General features: G+C 42.1%; 1 protein-coding gene across 1 annotated transcript; it reads right to left on the bottom strand.

Annotated features, from left to right (window-relative positions):
- Positions 1-911: 911 nt before the first annotated feature.
- Positions 912-16,608, bottom strand: LOC110488362 (uncharacterized). The gene is made up of 9 exons (XM_036970907.2): positions 16,389-16,608; positions 11,896-11,954; positions 11,499-11,519; positions 11,066-11,338; positions 10,422-10,721; positions 9,922-10,209; positions 9,445-9,623; positions 6,442-6,540; positions 912-6,187 (listed from the first exon to the last, which is right to left on the bottom strand). Exons 2-9 carry the CDS (start codon positions 11,939-11,941, stop codon positions 5,765-5,767), a joined length of 1,629 nt encoding a protein of 542 aa, XP_036826802.2. The 5' UTR covers positions 11,942-11,954; positions 16,389-16,608; the 3' UTR covers positions 912-5,764.
- Between the last annotated feature and the right edge of the window lie 490 nt (positions 16,609-17,098).

The following is a 17,098-nucleotide window of genomic DNA, read 5'->3' as shown; positions in this document are numbered from 1 at the left end:
CCGCCCGCCTCCGTGCTGTCACTCACAGCTATGGCACAGTTTAATGAAACTCAGTCACTGCACAGAGGTAGCTAGCTACCTGCCCTGCTACTTCATATGAAACTTTTAGTTAGTTTAGTTAGTTAGTTTAGTTAGTTAGAACAGTGCACTGCAGCACCTGCTGTAACTACAGATTGTAGGCCTACTACACCAGATAATGTTATATAACCAAAGATTTTTGGTTTCCATTACTAAATGTTACTGGTTTTCCTATACAAAACTGCTCCATAGATCTTTCAACTAACCTGCATTTGGCGATAGGCCCACTCTCGTCGTTCTCTATTCTGAAAAAAATAAATGTCCCTGTCCAGTTGCAGGTGGTTCTACAAAAAATAAAAGAAAACTAAGAAAGGTTCCTCACCATCTTAGCTGCCACGCATCTTTGCCGGAACTAGTAGTTTCTAGGCGACAGTGCAAGTAAAATAAAGATACATGCAAGAGGCATATCTCACTCGATACAAATCATGGATTTACTATTTGAGTTTTCTCTGGTGTTTGTAGAACCACCTGCAACTGGACACTGACATTTATAAGATACCTGTTTTCCTGAATCGAGAATGAAGACAGTATCGCCAAATGCAGGTTAATCGAAAAAATTGTTGGTATAGTTTTGTATGTAGGCAAACCTGTAACGTCCAGTAATAGACAACAAAAATCATCTGGTGTTACAATCTGTAGCTACACCTGCAGTAGGCCATATGTCTGCACATTACAGGAGGAAACTCGATTCACTTCCAGAATTTGACTTCATTATGGAAATGACTTTCCCAATCCTGCTACACCAAGGTTCCCTAGTGAGTTTACCTCAGCTTAATATTTTTGGTCCTTATATTGGAAGAGTATATTGCAGACAAGGCACTGACACAAGACACGATAATGGCATCCTTTTCCATTGCTATCTCTTCAAAATCCTTTAATGGATATTGCTCATTCATTACAGAAAAAAACAACGTATAAAAACAATTATGTGCATGATGCCAAAAGTATTACATTTTATAAATTGTTAATTATAGCATACAAGGGCATAGTTGTTTCTACATGATAGCGAAGTATTATAAAAGTCAATGATAATATAGCTAGGGAACCAACAGTAAGAATTCTGGACTTAAACCTAACAGACAAGTTTGGAAAGTCATTCATTTTAAATTAAACAAAACAATCAAATGCAATAATAACAACCAAGGTTAGCATGCATTGTTTAATTTGCAGAAGCAGTTTTCCTGAATATATCTGACATTTTCCCACCAAGGGATCTGAAATAAACCTGCCAGGTAGGTAAATCATTCAGCTGATTTCAACTATGTACTTCGGGCTAGTGAACTCAACCCTGAAGTAGGTAAACTGGACATATATTGCTGAATACTAAATACTACTGAGTCTTGTTTAAAGGATGCACATACATGGTAGGCTCAATAATGAATGGTCAAACTTTGTCGTCAAAATCACACATTCTTTTCCTGTATATAGCATAAAGTCACCCCAAGACTTTACTGGGTGACCATTTGCTTGCATACCATGTAGGCTGACATCAATATTAAGAAAATAGAATTTAATGCAGGTGCAGGTCTACAAAAAACTTGACCTCTCTTTCTAGCATTCCGACGAGTTTTCTCCCTTTCTTCTTAATGTTTTTTCAAGAGAAACCTTTCCTACGTCGTCACATCATAGTAATAAACTACCCATTCAAATGAACCTAAAAAAAAGAAAGAAACTGGTACACTTGAAAATTGCAGAGCTGATTTTGTCATGGCTTTTGCGGGTCGAGGTGTACATTATTCCAGTCTTAGCCATAGTAATATTGACATTTGAGAATACCTCATTGACTGCATGAACAGACACCAACAGGATAGGACCTACAGTGCAATTTAAATGGTACAGTATTCCTGCTGTCTCACAGGCAATATACAGGTCAGCATGCAGCAGTAGCTCTTGGGAATACTACAGCTATGACAGCAGTTATCTGCATAAGAAGAACAAAAATATTAGTTATAGTCGTGATACTACGAGTTCTGACGAAATGTTCAAGCGCGTCAAGCATTTTTCCAAAAACATTCTCAGGTGCTGATACTATCGCGTGATAGGTAGATGATATGTGATGCAACAGAGAGCGGAAGAGAACGGGAGACAGAAAAATAGGCATTTTACTGCTATTACGTCTTCTCAGCCACTCAGTCTAAGGCATCTCATATATTATGTGTATCAGTATCTATCTACTGTGAACTTAGTGAAAGGATAAAAGACGCAATTCAGGGATATAAAATGTTGCATAACTTTGCAGTAAGAAACAGTATTGGCGATGCACATGCAATATATCTAGGCTATATACAAGGGTGCTTGAAAGTGAGCTTTGGGTAATGTTTGTAAGGTATAGTATGTGTGAATGAATTGTAGATATACTTTTTTTTTTACCCAGTTAAAAAATATAATAATAATGTTGGTGCTACAGCACGGATATTGCTCAAGATCCAATCAGAAGTCAATTAGCTAAAATAGGAATGGGTCAAATATACCTCCCCAGACCATGGATTCAGTAGCTTGTTACCTGATATGGAAGGGATAGCTTTAAAGATTAGGTGGCTTTTACATTGTCTTTAGTCAACGTTGTTATCCATCCTAATCTAATCAGTGCAAATTCAGCACCAATTTAACACACATCTATAAAATTGTAATACTCCACAAAACCAAGATAATAGCCGATAGAATATCAACAATCAAGTAGCTACATCAGATATGATTCATTTATACATAAGATATTTATGCTGTCCAGTATTCTTATGTTGCAAAACAATTAAACCTTCATTTTAAACAAAAAAGCAAAGTAGAATTATACTTGTATTTTGCAGGTATTATTTACAACAGCTGCAATAAAATAAAAAAACATTTAAAAATGTTTTTGTTACACGGGGACTTTTTGTCATGTAATTATATTTGTGCTTTTTCTTTCTGACACCAATCATGTTTGACTTACTCTCTTGAGTTCCTCTCACGGACATCCTAAATCGGTTACAATACGAGGCAGCGATATTGCTAGCAGATGCTGTCCCCCACCAACAACTACACCATGTCCCAGAATGCCTGGGACTGTTACACCCCTTCATTACCTTTGCTTTGACATTTTTAACATGGTCAGCTATACACCCACCTATTATCGACATACAGAATATAATGCCTTCGTTAATAGTATGCAGAACCTGATTGGACTAGAGTTGAAACCAATGGGAGGCCTTAGTGGAATGGTTTGTCAGATGTTGTAATGGATGTAATAATATACTGTTTCTGAAGCAAATGGACTGAGGGTGGATGTCTTTGTAATGTATATTTGCAGCAAATGGACTGATGTTATCTGAATGGTCGGCGAACGGTTCTGTGTTTTTCCTGTTCAGACTGAACAGATCGAATAGATCTGGGTTACAACTCGAATAGAACTTAAGACAATACAATCATCACGAAATTTAAGCAGTTCGGCAATCCCGATGCTGGATAAGAATGATGTTCTATTCTGCATTGTGACTTTGCCGCGTCATTGTAGTCTAGTCATTCATCCTCGCCTATCTGGAATACAACGCGTTTGCAAAAGATGCTGCACTGAATTGAGATGAAGCAGCTACTGTTCTTCGTTTAGAGGTTCTGGGTGGGATGTGTGGTTCAAATAAGTGACTCTGGCAATGTATATTGTGTTAAAAGAGAATGCATAAAAACCTTCCCCCATAAAGACAGTGATGAATGCAGCAGCAAATACATTGAATCTTAATAACTTGCTGGCTTTGTTGGCGCTCCAGTCTCACTCAGTAAGCAGTGTTTTCAGTCTGTCAGGAAAGTAAGTTGGCTTAATTGTTAGCATTTATCAATTCAGCGTTCAGTTCCTTTTGGCTAACAGGGCCATGGAGTCAGGCAAAATAGGAAGGAAAAAAGGACATCATGCATGTAATTCCTTCTCCATAGGTCTGCCTTACTTACTTGCCTTTATTAAAGGGCAGCGATCCAAACGTTCAGGTCCCTTCCAAAGGGATCATTGTCATGTCCCATCTGTCAGAGAAGTTCTAGAAGTCTCTGTTCCAAGGCTTGTTCTGCAGTGGCTGGGGTTCTAATGAGAAACGTGATGTGGAGGGGTTTAGAATGACCTGATGTGAAGTTCCCGTTGTATTAGTTCCAGGTCATTTGTTTTGCAAGATGAGGGATGTAGTAAACATTTACTGTGCTGGGATTATGTCATCAAAAGTGGCAGAGATTGGACACCTTGTTACATGCTCAGGGACACTACTAGCTTTCTTGCATAGCATGGTGTTATTCAATCTACTAGCTTGTGTCAGTTAGCAAGAATGATGTAAGAAGATCTTGGGGGTTTTAGCTCTCCAACTCTGCTATTCTATAGAGGCTATATGCTGAGACAAGCGCTTTCTCTGAGTTGGTGCCAAAGCCTAATGCCATGCCTGTACTTTCTGTTAATAGTGTCTCTCTGGATGTAATGAAATTGTAGCGGTATAGGCCTATGTCAGATACTCTGGGTTTATGTTTGTCAGAAGCATTTTTTTTACCGAGATGTATTAAAAAATAAAGTTGTCTTTATTGGTCTTGTTAATCTAGTATTACAATGTTATTTGTAGAATGAATTTGGTCTATTACCATATATCATATAATTTGCTGCTATGTCTATGTCCCCACATACAGCTGCTATGTCTATGTCCCCACATACAGCTGCTATGTCTATGTCCCCACATACAGCTGCTATGTCTATGTCCCCACATACAGCTGCTATGTCTATGTCCCCACATACAGCTGCTATGTCTATGTCCCCACATACAGCTGCTATGTCTATGTCCCCACATACAGCTGCTATGTCTATGTCCCCACATACAGCTGCTATGTCTATGTCCCCACATACAGCTGCTATGTCTATGTCCCCACATACAGTACTGGTGGTAAGAGCATTCAATGCTAATAAGAAATATAGATCAAATATATTTTCGCTCTGTCAAAAATGTTTACATTTTTGTCATTGGAAGAATTCTGGGATTCATTTTTACAGGGGTATAAAAAAAAGTGCACTCATTCCTTTTGGGCTGCATGGTACTCTTAATGTATTTTCATGAATCATCATAATGCCTTTTCCCTTAGTCCACCAAGTTATCTTAGATATTATCTTTGTCTCTGGTTCTTAGGCCAAAGAGGCATGCATGCACTATGCAGTCATCAATACTATAAATTGCCTCTTGGGCCAGCTAAGGCTAAATCCTGGCTTTTAAGTCTAATTTAAATGCACGTGTAACAGGGGTCAGTCTGCTGCTAACAGCTTAGCTTCCTCCACTGTCCGACTACCCCATACTGGGCTCGAACCAGTGATCCTCTGCTTCGCAACACACGTGACCGCCCTGCGTGACATCGTTCCAATGTGTTGAGCCTCCCAAAAGGTATCAATTGGATGGCTCCATCCGCGACATTTCAAGCTAGCTGTGGAGTGAGCTTACGGTACGTTCTTAACTCTGTTACACATGCATTTCCTGTATGCACAGAATCAATATATTCTAATGAGCTAGGGTCTTGTATTTTTTCTTTAGAGATTAAGTCGAGTGCATTTAGACTGGCAATTTTTACACCAAGCATTTTTGTGTAGTTTTAGTTTATAAAAGCAGTGATCGGGATTTGGGTTATGTCTGCGTGAGGGGGGGGGGGGGGAGTAATTGAGGCTGAAGAGTAAAGATTGTCAGGGTGTCCGGTGGTTTTGTGCTCAGGTGGTGGTGCTCTCTGCAGTGGCATTGGGAACTGACGGGCTGATAGCGTTATCGGCTGCCTCAAGTGCTGCAGACAGCTCGGCGCCACTGGATGCCCTTTCTGGCGTGGTGACACCCATCAGGTCTTCTTCAGGGGCGTCGGCCTCAGACCGGGCCTGGGTCACGTAGCTGGGGCTCATGGCCGAGTCGGGGGTCCGGTTGGCACTCTGGTCTCCCTCGGGGATGATGGTGGCGGCCACGCTGTCAGAGTTGTTGAGGAGCAGCTTGTGGGAGGTGAAGGTCTGGGGCACGTCCGTCTCACATTCGCTGTCCAACGGGAGGGTGGAGGAGTTGAACTCTACCCCCGAGTCGCTCATCTCCAGGAAGTTCTTGTCCGAGGAGAGAGTGTGGTAGCGACCTGCTTTGGATACCTCCAGACCCTGTGGGAGGAAAGTAACGTGGAACATGAATAATTCATTTCGTATGTGTCTGCAAATGTAGTCTAGGTACTGCTTGGCGTGGAGACTGGTTATTTTCAGACTCTTATAGACACATTACCCCAGCATTTCTGTTTGTTCATCTACAGTTAGAACATCTGCAATTATAATGGTGGGATGTGTTTTCCTCTTGCACCTTAACATGCTCACCGATAGACCACTTCCCACCACATTATGTGTCCCTGAGCCCTGCTTACCTTAATGGTGACCTCCGTGCTCTCTGTAGCATTGCTGTTGTCCCACGTAGACGTCAAAGTGGATTCCTCAGCGAACCGTGTATAGGCCTCTTGAACAACCTACCGACGACAACACACGAGGGTCGTATTTTAGCAGGAAGCCGCGGCAAGCACATTACAGTAGCAATCACAGGTTCACTTCACCATGTACGCTGCGAGTCATAACGAATACATACGGGTAAATAGGAGTTGGCACACAAAAAGCACATGTACTGCACGCAAAGCTCTTATATGGATTTATAAGATCATCGGGTGTATATATAGTGACACATTGAGAGACTGGAGTTGTTGGCTCGAAAATAACACCCTGGAAGTTTAGAGGGAAAGGCTTCAGGGAACCATCGTTCTTGAGGGACAGGGAATCGCATACTAGAGTGCGTCAGGAGACAGATTGAGGTAGATCAATCGATTTTCATGTCGGAACACGCCGGAAACTGCTGTTGCGACCGCAAAGCCAATCAGACAAGCTGTCCAGGTTTGTCGCTTAGTCTCCAGAAATCTATGGCTAAATCCATAATGAAGTGGGACATGAAGCCTCGCTGCATTTGAATAGTTTTGTCTAAACCTCCAGAGGGAACACCTTAGAACAGTAGAGGCCCCTCACATCATGTCACAATATATTCAATACATGTCAATTATCTACGGTACACCACGCTCAAACACAAAAATTTATAGCATCAGGTGTACACAAATTACACCGACACACACATAGACACAGACAAAGACGAACAAACATAGAAACGGCACACCTTTGACACAAATTATGTTGGGCTAGTAGCTGATTAAGCAATAATAATAATAATAATAATAATTGTAATCAAGAATAAGATCTTACATGGATGTACAGTGCCGCGAACTTTGAATAATTACTACAGTGCTTGAATTGGCCCGGCTTCCCAAACCCAGATTAAGACAGTAACTGGACTAAAAATCACCCTCAACAGAGATTCTCCATTGAGCATGCATTTTAGACCAGGAGTAATCTGTGTCCAGGAAACCCATCCAATGCACGATGCTCTTGATGCAGTAATTAATGTGTAGGTCTATACACTCACTCCACAGTATTCCAATACTAGAGAACACTAATTGCTATTATACCAGAGTGTACGGCTGTGATAATCTTAGTCCAGGTGGCAACTTAATCCAGTGTACTATACAGCCTAATCCCACATTATGTCTGTGTACTCTGCATGTGCTGTATGTGTGCTACTAACTACGTGTAAAAATCCTGCAATTCACAACGTACCACAGCATATAATCAAGAAAACAAGTGGTAGATCTAGTCCAGTATCACCATCCCAATTAATATGTTAATCGCTACTGCCCCGATCTTAGACAAATGCACAGCAAATAAATACACACACACACACACACATCAGCACATACTCACACATACACATAAATACATGTTTACCTTGTAACTCCGCCTCCAACAACAATACATGTGCATGTGTGCTTGAGAATAGCTGAATCGTATTGGACGGCTGCATCTGTATGCTTATTTGCACTGAGGCTAGGACTGCAGTTATCATGAATAAGTAACTGCTGCAGTTATTTGTCCGTTTGGAGATTTGGCGAAAGGAGGGAGGGGTGAGGAATGGATGGCACAGACAAATAATCACTGACGGTGGTAGGAGGCCCACACAGCGTAGTGACGCTATGACCATCCCCTGAGCGTTAGTACAAACACCAATACAGATTCATCCACTTAACACTACGGAATGAAGCCAGAACACAGTTCTCTCACCAAGCAGAGGCTCCGTCGGAGGCTCCTTTAAGAGGGAGAAACGTAACGCAAAGGCAAAACGTTAACTAGATTTTACCCCCAATTTGTAATTAGGCCGACATCTATTGTGTGGACCAATTGAGATTGAGATGACGGGTGGACAATGGCAACACTGTGGGCTGCAGACAAAACACTTGAAAGTACAACTATGATGGAATCTGCCATAAGGAGAGAGTGATGACTGATGATATATGGGTGATCTCATTTTGTGTGATTCAAAGCACCACACATGCAGGAAGCCGACATTGGGCAGACCGGTTTCGTTCCTTGGTGAATTCCAGCAAATTAATCAAAGTAAATTAGGACCTGAAGTCTAATTAAAGCTAATTATCGGAGGTTTATATGTCAAGACTAAAGACGAACACAGGAACGCACACTGCTGGAGGAAAAGAGAGCGGGACAGGCAAAGGTGCACACAAACACACACAAATACAGTTAGATGTACACTGGCATCTTTCGTTGACCATACTTAAAAGGATAGTGCAACATTTTACAAAACCCCGTACTGGTTACCTTACCCTGTAAGCAGTCTATGGACAAGGTATGACAGCAACCCATGCTTTGGTTTGGTTGAACTTTTTTAGCATTTGTGGCACAAATCCAATGCAAGTCAATGGGTACAACATTACAATTTTCCCGCTTCATGTCCAAATCATCTCTGAGTAACTACATTCATTTTCAAAACCAATTTGAAGATACTTTAGGATGGATGGGACATGAAGAGCGGAAAATACTAATGTTGTTCCCATTGACTTGCATTGGGTTTGTGCCACAAATGCTAAAAAAGTTCAACCAAACCAAAGCATGGGTTGCTGTCATACCTTGTCCATAGACTGCTTACAGGGTAAGGAAGCCAATAGGTCATTTTGTAAAATGTCTCACTATCACTTTGCAATCTGCGACTTGTGTAATAGGAATATGGCGTTATCATTTTGGAATCATACTGAGCCATTGTCGCAGTGTGCGATGGTCTACGAGTATATTAGGCCTGGAATCATTGTAACAGGGTTCCAAAATACATGAAAATGGCCGATAATTGTTTGTAAATGAAGTGTTTCGACGTGAGAATAGCATACATATATGATAAAGCAGATGCTGTTTAACTATAGTACAGGGGTTGGATCATGGTGTCTTAATGTTTTCCCCCCCCCCGTTGAGGAGGCGTTAGGGTGAGTTACCTTGACGAATGCATCTCCATCCCCCTTGCCCGCCTGCTGGGCGATGAGGGCAATTTGCCGCGCCTTCTCCGCCCGACGGCGCACATTTATCAGGCAGGAGAGCAGACACACCAGCAAGAGGAGGACCAGGAAGCCCAGTAAGGAGAGGATTGCAACATACAGCGTGGGTAACTTATAGGCTAAAAGAGAGAGGAAAGAAGAGAGAGAGGATGGAGAAAGGAAAGACATAAGGGTAGAGGATTGACAGGAATATGATAAGGAAGATATGAGAAAGACAAGCAGGCAGAAAGGAACACAAAGAAAAGAGGAAAGATGGATGAGAGGCGAATGTGGAGCGTTACAACATCAAAACAAGAGAGTGAAATATACAGTGCCATCGATGACAAGAAGAAGAAAGGGAAAGGAAAGAACATTAATAGAGGTGATAGATGGATCTATATGTTAAAGCCCTAGTCTCCTCCCTGACCCACGGTTTACCTTCCACCTCCAGGTAGATGTTGGTCACAGGGAACCCCAACAGGTCTGTCACTCTGAAGAGGCCCATGTCACTAACCCGGACCCTCTCCAGAATGCACACGGAGCCTTCTACAGTCAGCCTGCCGTCCAGTGAAGGGTCCAACGGCACCACCAGCTCTCCTTGCTCTAGTATGACCCGGTCCTTCCGGTCCCAGTCTGGAGTGTACATGAGGTTGACTTTGGTGTGGTCCACAAACAGGTTGATCTTCAAAGTACTGCCATATGATAGGTGGACGAAGTTCTGGTGCTCTTTGGAACAAAGTGGAAAGAGAAAAGTTTGTCAAATAATTCTGGTTGCTCTTATTTTGACTTGTGTCTTCAAGCTTTGTCAATCCTATTTTACCCACACCACTAACCACAATTTCAAACCCCCTAGATCAAGCATTATCTCCCTCTGACATTGCCCACTGCCTCTCGGACATTGACCACTGCCTCTCGGACTGTGGTCTTCCTCATCTCACCTTTCACGTTCAGGCATGACCTCCCCCTGACTTTCCCATCGCGGTCCAGTACTGTGAAGCTTCCCTCGTCTGTCCCCCGCACCATGCCTAGAGTCACCCTTTTCTCGGACACACTCAGACGACCCTTGTACTCCTCTGGGGGGGTGGAAGTCTGGTTGAGCAATACCACTGCCGGGGGCTCCGTGGTCTGATTGGCCTGAGCTTGACTGGACCTGAACTCCAGGGTGATAGGGCCCAAGATGTCACTGAGTGGGATGTGGTATGTCTCACCGTACTTGACCACCTGCTCCAGCGCGCAATCTGCCAGAGAGCACACAACAGCACAGCACTATCACTCAGGGCTCTTTGGGAGTATTTTCTTCCTATACAGTTGCATTCGCATCAGAACAATGATCGTAATCGATTGCAGACCAAATGCAACTACGTCAATAATGCAAAGAAACGTTCATTTCGATTGACGTCTGCCTCTGAGGGTTACACAGTTGGCGCAGAGTTAGGATACAACCTTAGACAGTGAATGTGTTGGATAAACAGTGGTTTTAAGAAGTATAGAAACAAGTCGATTTGCAACGTTGAGAAGAAAAGTTTGAAGAATTAGAAGAGCTGAAGATGAATGAACTGTGCAGCAAGAAGAAGAACAGTACCCCTGACGATGAGGATGATGTGTTTGACATCGGCAGGCGCCTCGGTGTTCTTGATCACGTACATGCCCTCGTGCTCCTCCCCCACATCCTCCAGGATGAGGTGCTTGAGGGAGTTGAGCTGGGCCCGGTGGCCCACCACCCGCCCGTCCCTCATCAGGACCACCTCGGCGGTCCGGTTGGAGGCGGGCTTGAACAGAACATCAGTGCTGACTAGGGATGGGAGTGGGATGTGCACATCCTCGCCGAAAAAAGCAATCTTGTGTTCTTCTTTGACTGAAGAGAGAGAATGTAAAAGAGGTAGAGATTGACAAGGGTATGCAGAGTTTAAGGAACAATATGTCAGAATCAGGGTAAAGTTACTGATGGTATTCACACTTCATCTTTAGGTTTTGACAGTCACTGAAAAAAATCAGTAGATCATGCGTGACTTTACCTTTCAGGGATGCAGTCAGAACTGTAAAGTAGAAGATAGGTTTATTTTAGCATTTCTTTACGTTCTTTGTCAATGTTTACAAAGATCCTTCAAGAAGTTAGAAATCATTTGTACTACTGGATGAGAAACTACTAAACTTGGCAAATATCACAAAACGTTTGCAATGTAAACGGCCTACATTCTCACTGCAAAAATAGAACTGCTGTCAACATCAAACCCTCCATAAATTAGTGAGGGGAAAAAAGAAAAAAAAAAGTAGCAGATACTAAATGACTCGAACCATTTTGTACTCATTTGAATCAAATCTGATATAATCATGTGACTGTGTCAAACATTCTTTATGCTCTTTCAGCCTCTCAACCTAAATCACTGGTGACTAACCCGCCAATATGCTTACCAGTGCAGAACACGGCTCCAAACACGGCAACACCAATTGTTTTCATCTTGATTGAATCTCTGAAAACACAATATGGATTTAATTATTGTACATGCATGCACAGTATACAAATACCTTTCTAACTAAATTGTAGAGATACAGTATGGAGATTAACAAAACATTTAAAAGGAATAGTTTAAATCTGGACATGCAGAGCTCAAATGTAATAATCTACTCCTAGTAAATTCTACTGTAACTGGGAGTCTGCCATGGTAATGACATCATTTCCTGAGGTTAATTAACAGGAGTGGTGTGTAGTTCCTCAGGGCATTAGTCAGCTCTTTTGTGTGATGAGGCTGACCACTATTAGACTAGAGTGGACATGAGCCTAGGCTTGAGCCACCATTCTGCCTACAGCGACAGGAGATGGGGAGTAGGAGAGGGGGAGGATCTAAGTGGCTCCAAGGATCCTAGTGTACAACCATGAAAGAACACAGAGTGCTGTTTAATAAGCATTGCCTCTTTCAGTGGCATAAATGAAGAAATTACAGAACTGTCTATTTGCATCTCATATTCGGGGCACAGGCTGAAAAGGCAATTTGTTTCCAATGGGTAATATTTAGTACACTAAAAACTAGGGGTTCAACAAGGGTTCTTCTAAGATCCTCAAAGTTCTTTGAAGAACCTTAGGGTTCTTGGGATTGAAAATGGCCCAAATGAGGAGGTGGGGTTCATTGAGGAACCTCCTTAGTTGGTGGGGGTTCTTGCAGGAACCTAACAGCCCAGATGAAACATTTGGATTCAAGGTTGAAAGGACAGCAGGCACAGGTACTCAATTTAAGGTAAGGTCTGTCCCTCGTATGATCTAAATTCATATTGTTTTATGATGATACCATCTATCTATTCATATTTGTGCAAATCTTTCTAAAACAGAAAAAGGACACAATTCAATGGATATCAACAAAGAGGTAAGAATATGTATGCTATAAGAATATGTTGACTGCTAGCTGTATTGGGTGCAGATGACTGAACTGCTCACTTTTGTGTCTGTGTCTTCAGGTATATAGAGGAGGAGGCACACAAAGGTATGTCAATTGGTATTGGTATGTTATGCAGATCACATGCACCAGCTTCCTCCCTTACCTCTTCATTAAATATCCCATAGGCCTCTACATTATGGACAAGATGTGCATATGAATACCATTATCAAAACAGTTTTTTCATTCACATCTACCACAAAAACCAAGGTATGAACACTGTCGTATGCATGTTTTGTTAATCATCTGTATAATTACTATTTTGGGGATTCACAGACTTCACCCTCCCTACACCTCTGATGAATATAACAGGAAACATGTGCGATCACCATGCACTGCAAAATCATTCTGGCTATGGATACGGAGAACATCAACACATTAACATCAACACGCCAGAGGATATACCCATTGGACTTGGGACTCTACTGGGAGTTTACCTCATATTGAACATTTTTTATTTTGCCTTGCCTCTAAAATCATAATTAACACTGACAACTAAAATATTGTGTTATTGTTGTTATTGTTATGCATATTATTATTGTTAATTATAATAATAGGTGAGGGGAAGTAGTTCAGAAATGAACCCCAAAAGGTTCTTTTCAACCCCAAAAGGTTCTCAAAATGAACCCCAAAAGGTTCTCAAATGGTTATTCGAGGATCCATTAAAAGGGGTTCTTTGAAGAACCCTTTCAAACTTTTTGGGTAGCCTTCCACAAGCTTCCCACAATAAGTTGGGTGAATTTTGGCCCATTCCTCCTGACAGAGCTGGTGTAACTGAGTCAGGTTTGTAGGCCTCCTTGCTCGCACACGTTTTTTCAGTTCTGCCCATGTAACAGTATAACTTTAGACCGTCCCCTCGCCCATACACGGGCACAAACTAGGGACCCTCTGCACACATCAACAACAGTCACCCACGAAGCATCGTTACCCATCGCTCCACAAAAGCCGCGGCCCTTGCAGAGCAAGGGGAACTACTACTTCAAGGTCTCAGAGCAAGTGACGTCACCGATTGAAACGCTATTCAGCGCGCACCGCTAACTAAGCTAGCCGTTTCACATCCGTTACACCCACAAATGTTCTATGGGATTGAGGTCAGGGCTTTGTGATGGCCACTCCAATACCTCGACTTTGTTGTCCTTAAGCCATTTTGCCACAACTTTGGAAGTATGCTTGGGGTCATTGTCCATTTGGAAGACCCATTTGCGACCAAGCTTTAACTTCCTGACTGATGTCTTGAGATGTTGCTTCAATATATCCACATAATTTTGCCCTCCTCATGATGCCATCTATTTTGTGAAGTGCACCAGTCCCTCCTGCAGCAAAGCACCTCCACAGCATGATGCTGCCACACCCGTGCTTCACGGTTGGGATAGTGTTCTTCGGCTTGCAAGCCTCCCCCTTTTTCCTCCAAACATAACGATGGTCATTATGGCCAAACAGTTCTATTTTGTTTCATCAGACCAGAGGACATTTCTTAAAAAAGTACAATATTTGTCCCCATGTGCAGTTGCGAACCATAGTCTGGCTTTTTTATGGTGCTTTTGGAGCAGTGGCTTCTTCCTTGCTGAGCGGCCTTTCAGGTTATGTTGATATAGGACTCATTTTACTGTGGATATAGATACTTTTGTACCTGTTTCCTCCAGCATCTTCACAAGGTCTTTTGCTGTTGTTCTGGGATTGATTTGCACTTTTTGCACTAAAGTACGTTCATCTCTAGGAGACAGAACACTTCTCCTTCCTGAGCGGTATGACGGCTGCCTGGTCCCTTGGTGTTTATACTTGCGTACTATTGTTTGTACAGATGAACGTGGTACCTTCAGATGTTTGGAAATAGCTCCCAAGGATGAACCAGACTTGTGGAGGTCTACAATTTTCTTTCTGAGGTCTTGGCTGAGTTCTTTTGATTTTCCCATGATGTCAAGCAAAGAGGCACTGAGATTGAAGGTAGGCCTTGAAATACATCCACAGGTACACCTCCAATTGACTCAAATGATGTCAATTAGCCTGTCAGAAGCTTCTAAAGCCATGACATCATTTTCTGGAATTGTGAAGCTGTTTAAAGGCACAGTCAATTTAGTATATGTAAACTTCTGACCCGCTGGAACTGTGATACAGTGAATTATTATAAGTGAAATAATCTGTCTGTAAACAATTGTTGGAAAAATGACTTGTGTCATGCACAAAGTAGATGTTCTAACCGACTTGCCAAAACTATAGTTTGTTAACACGAAATGTGTGGGTTGGTTGAAAAACGAGTTTTAATGACTCAAACCAAAGTGTATGTAAACTTCCGACTTCAACTGTATCTCTTCAGTTTCACATCCCGTGTCTCTCTTCCTCACATACTCGCGCGCGCGGCATCTTTTTTTCAATTTCTATCGCTCGGCGGTAAAACAGTGTGCAGTCTGTACACCCGTGGTGCGACAAGGGCGTGTCACGCTTCGCTGTATGGGCTATCCCAACATGATAAAACACAGCTTTGGTAATGATGAGGAATATACTGCACTGAGGAATTTGGAAGACCTGGGGAGACCCCTTCTCGTTCCAGCTACGATTTCTGTCATCCATGTGGATTTTGGCAACGCTCGCACTCTCTTTTTTTGCGCGCATCACACGCGCACAAAGGCTCCCTTTCTCGCGTCCCCCGTTCACCCCTTCGCACAAGACCAAGTGCCATTGAAAAACCTGTATTCTCTCTTCAGTACATTGAGTATGTGACCAGACCAAACACTTACTTAGCGACTATGCAAAATTTGCCATCTGTCGTTCCCATTAATTACGTAGCCTAACGATTGGGTGTCCTGGCAGGGTGTCCACGCATGAACGCATTGGGCAGGACGTCAAACAAATATTGAAGAATAACCAATTTCACATTCAACTACTTACCATTCGTTCATCAATTATATAAACGATTGAGGGGGAGGGTGGATCAAATGTAATAGGCTTATGATTTGTCTTTTTTATTCCCAGACCTATAATAAACTGCACCTTTGATGGGGAGAAGAATAGCCTAGAAAAAACGAACCCTCCTCATATTGTCTGTTCTGGTGTTCATTGTAAGGATACAGGCTAGAATCTGAAGGTGCAGAGACGCCGTTTAAGCTTTCGAAATAGCATAAATAGCCTATGAAATGCTGCCTGGTGCCCAACAATAGTCATTGTCCCCGTTTCAAATGTTCTATTATTAGCCTTTGTTTATGGGAAGTGCTATTCTCTACATGTAAAATAATCATGAGATTTTATGTTTTGTAGGTGAAGATGAAGGTAATTACTGTCCTCCTACCCGTCTCTGCTGCATTACCGGTATCACGCCCTAAATGACCCATATTAGATATAGCTGTTAGACATGCATAAAAAACAACCAGATAACCTGCCAGCAAACGAAAAAACTGCAAAATTTAACCCATAAATTTCTCGATGAAATAAAAAACCAGTGAACTGAATATATATAGATGCATCAGAATTGCTGGTAATTACCTTTCAGACAGGCTTGGATCCGAAAACAGCAGATGGGATTTACGGGGTACAAAAAGTAAGGTTTTCTACAAAATGTTTGTTTTCTTCTTCTTAATATCTTCCCCCTCTCCCTCACCCCCAACCCGTCAAAGAAAGGGACTTCAATGGTGTTACGAATCGGGATTATCTGGAGAGCTTCGGTAGCTATCGGCTTGTGGTCTGTTAATGATCGGTGGAGCTCGTGCCATTTCGTTCGAATCCGGATGTTCGGCTCTGGAATGCCGCCACTCATATTCATGTGGGATTATGATATGGTATTATGACTTCACATCTTGTTTGCCTTGATGTTTGATGAAATAACAACAAATATAACACATTTATTCCAGGAAAGTACCAACAAATTGAATATATATATATAAATATAATTTTACAACTTTAGATATCCTGTAGGCTACAATATCTCACGTATAGGTGGGTGAGTTACAGTGGTGACTGATGAATTAAACAAATTCAAAATGACCCTCCATTCACGACCTAATTAGTTTTTATTTTATCCGTTTTGACTCTTTCCCCCCCTTCTCCTCCTCCTGAGTTCTTTCCCCGCTGGTGGTGAACTGTTTGTACTAGCATCATTGGAGCCAAGGGATACTCCAATTCCATACCTGTTGTTTAAGAAGTACAATGTGACAAATACAATCTGATTTGTCTGTCACTGCTTATGCCTCTTTTTG

The sequence above is a fragment of the Oncorhynchus mykiss genome, chromosome 30 (assembly GCF_057628025.1).
Source record: "Oncorhynchus mykiss isolate SJ-2025 chromosome 30, ASM5762802v1, whole genome shotgun sequence".
Lineage (NCBI taxonomy): Eukaryota > Metazoa > Chordata > Actinopteri > Salmoniformes > Salmonidae > Oncorhynchus > Oncorhynchus mykiss.
The sequence above is the reverse complement of the archived record's forward strand: the minus strand, read 5'-3'. Positions and strand labels throughout refer to the sequence as shown.

Coding starts and splice junctions, on each gene's coding strand:
- LOC110488362 (XM_036970907.2), bottom strand. CDS start 11,941: ATGAAAACAATTGGTGTTGCCGTGTTTGGAGCCGTGTTCTGCACTG. Junction 10,722..11,065: donor CATCATCCTCATCGTCAGGG/GTACTGTTCTTC, acceptor GCTCTCTGGCAG/ATTGCGCGCTGGAGCAGGTG. Junction 6,541..9,444: donor ATGGAGATGCATTCGTCAAG/GTAACTCACCCT, acceptor TGTCGTCGGTAG/GTTGTTCAAGAGGCCTATAC.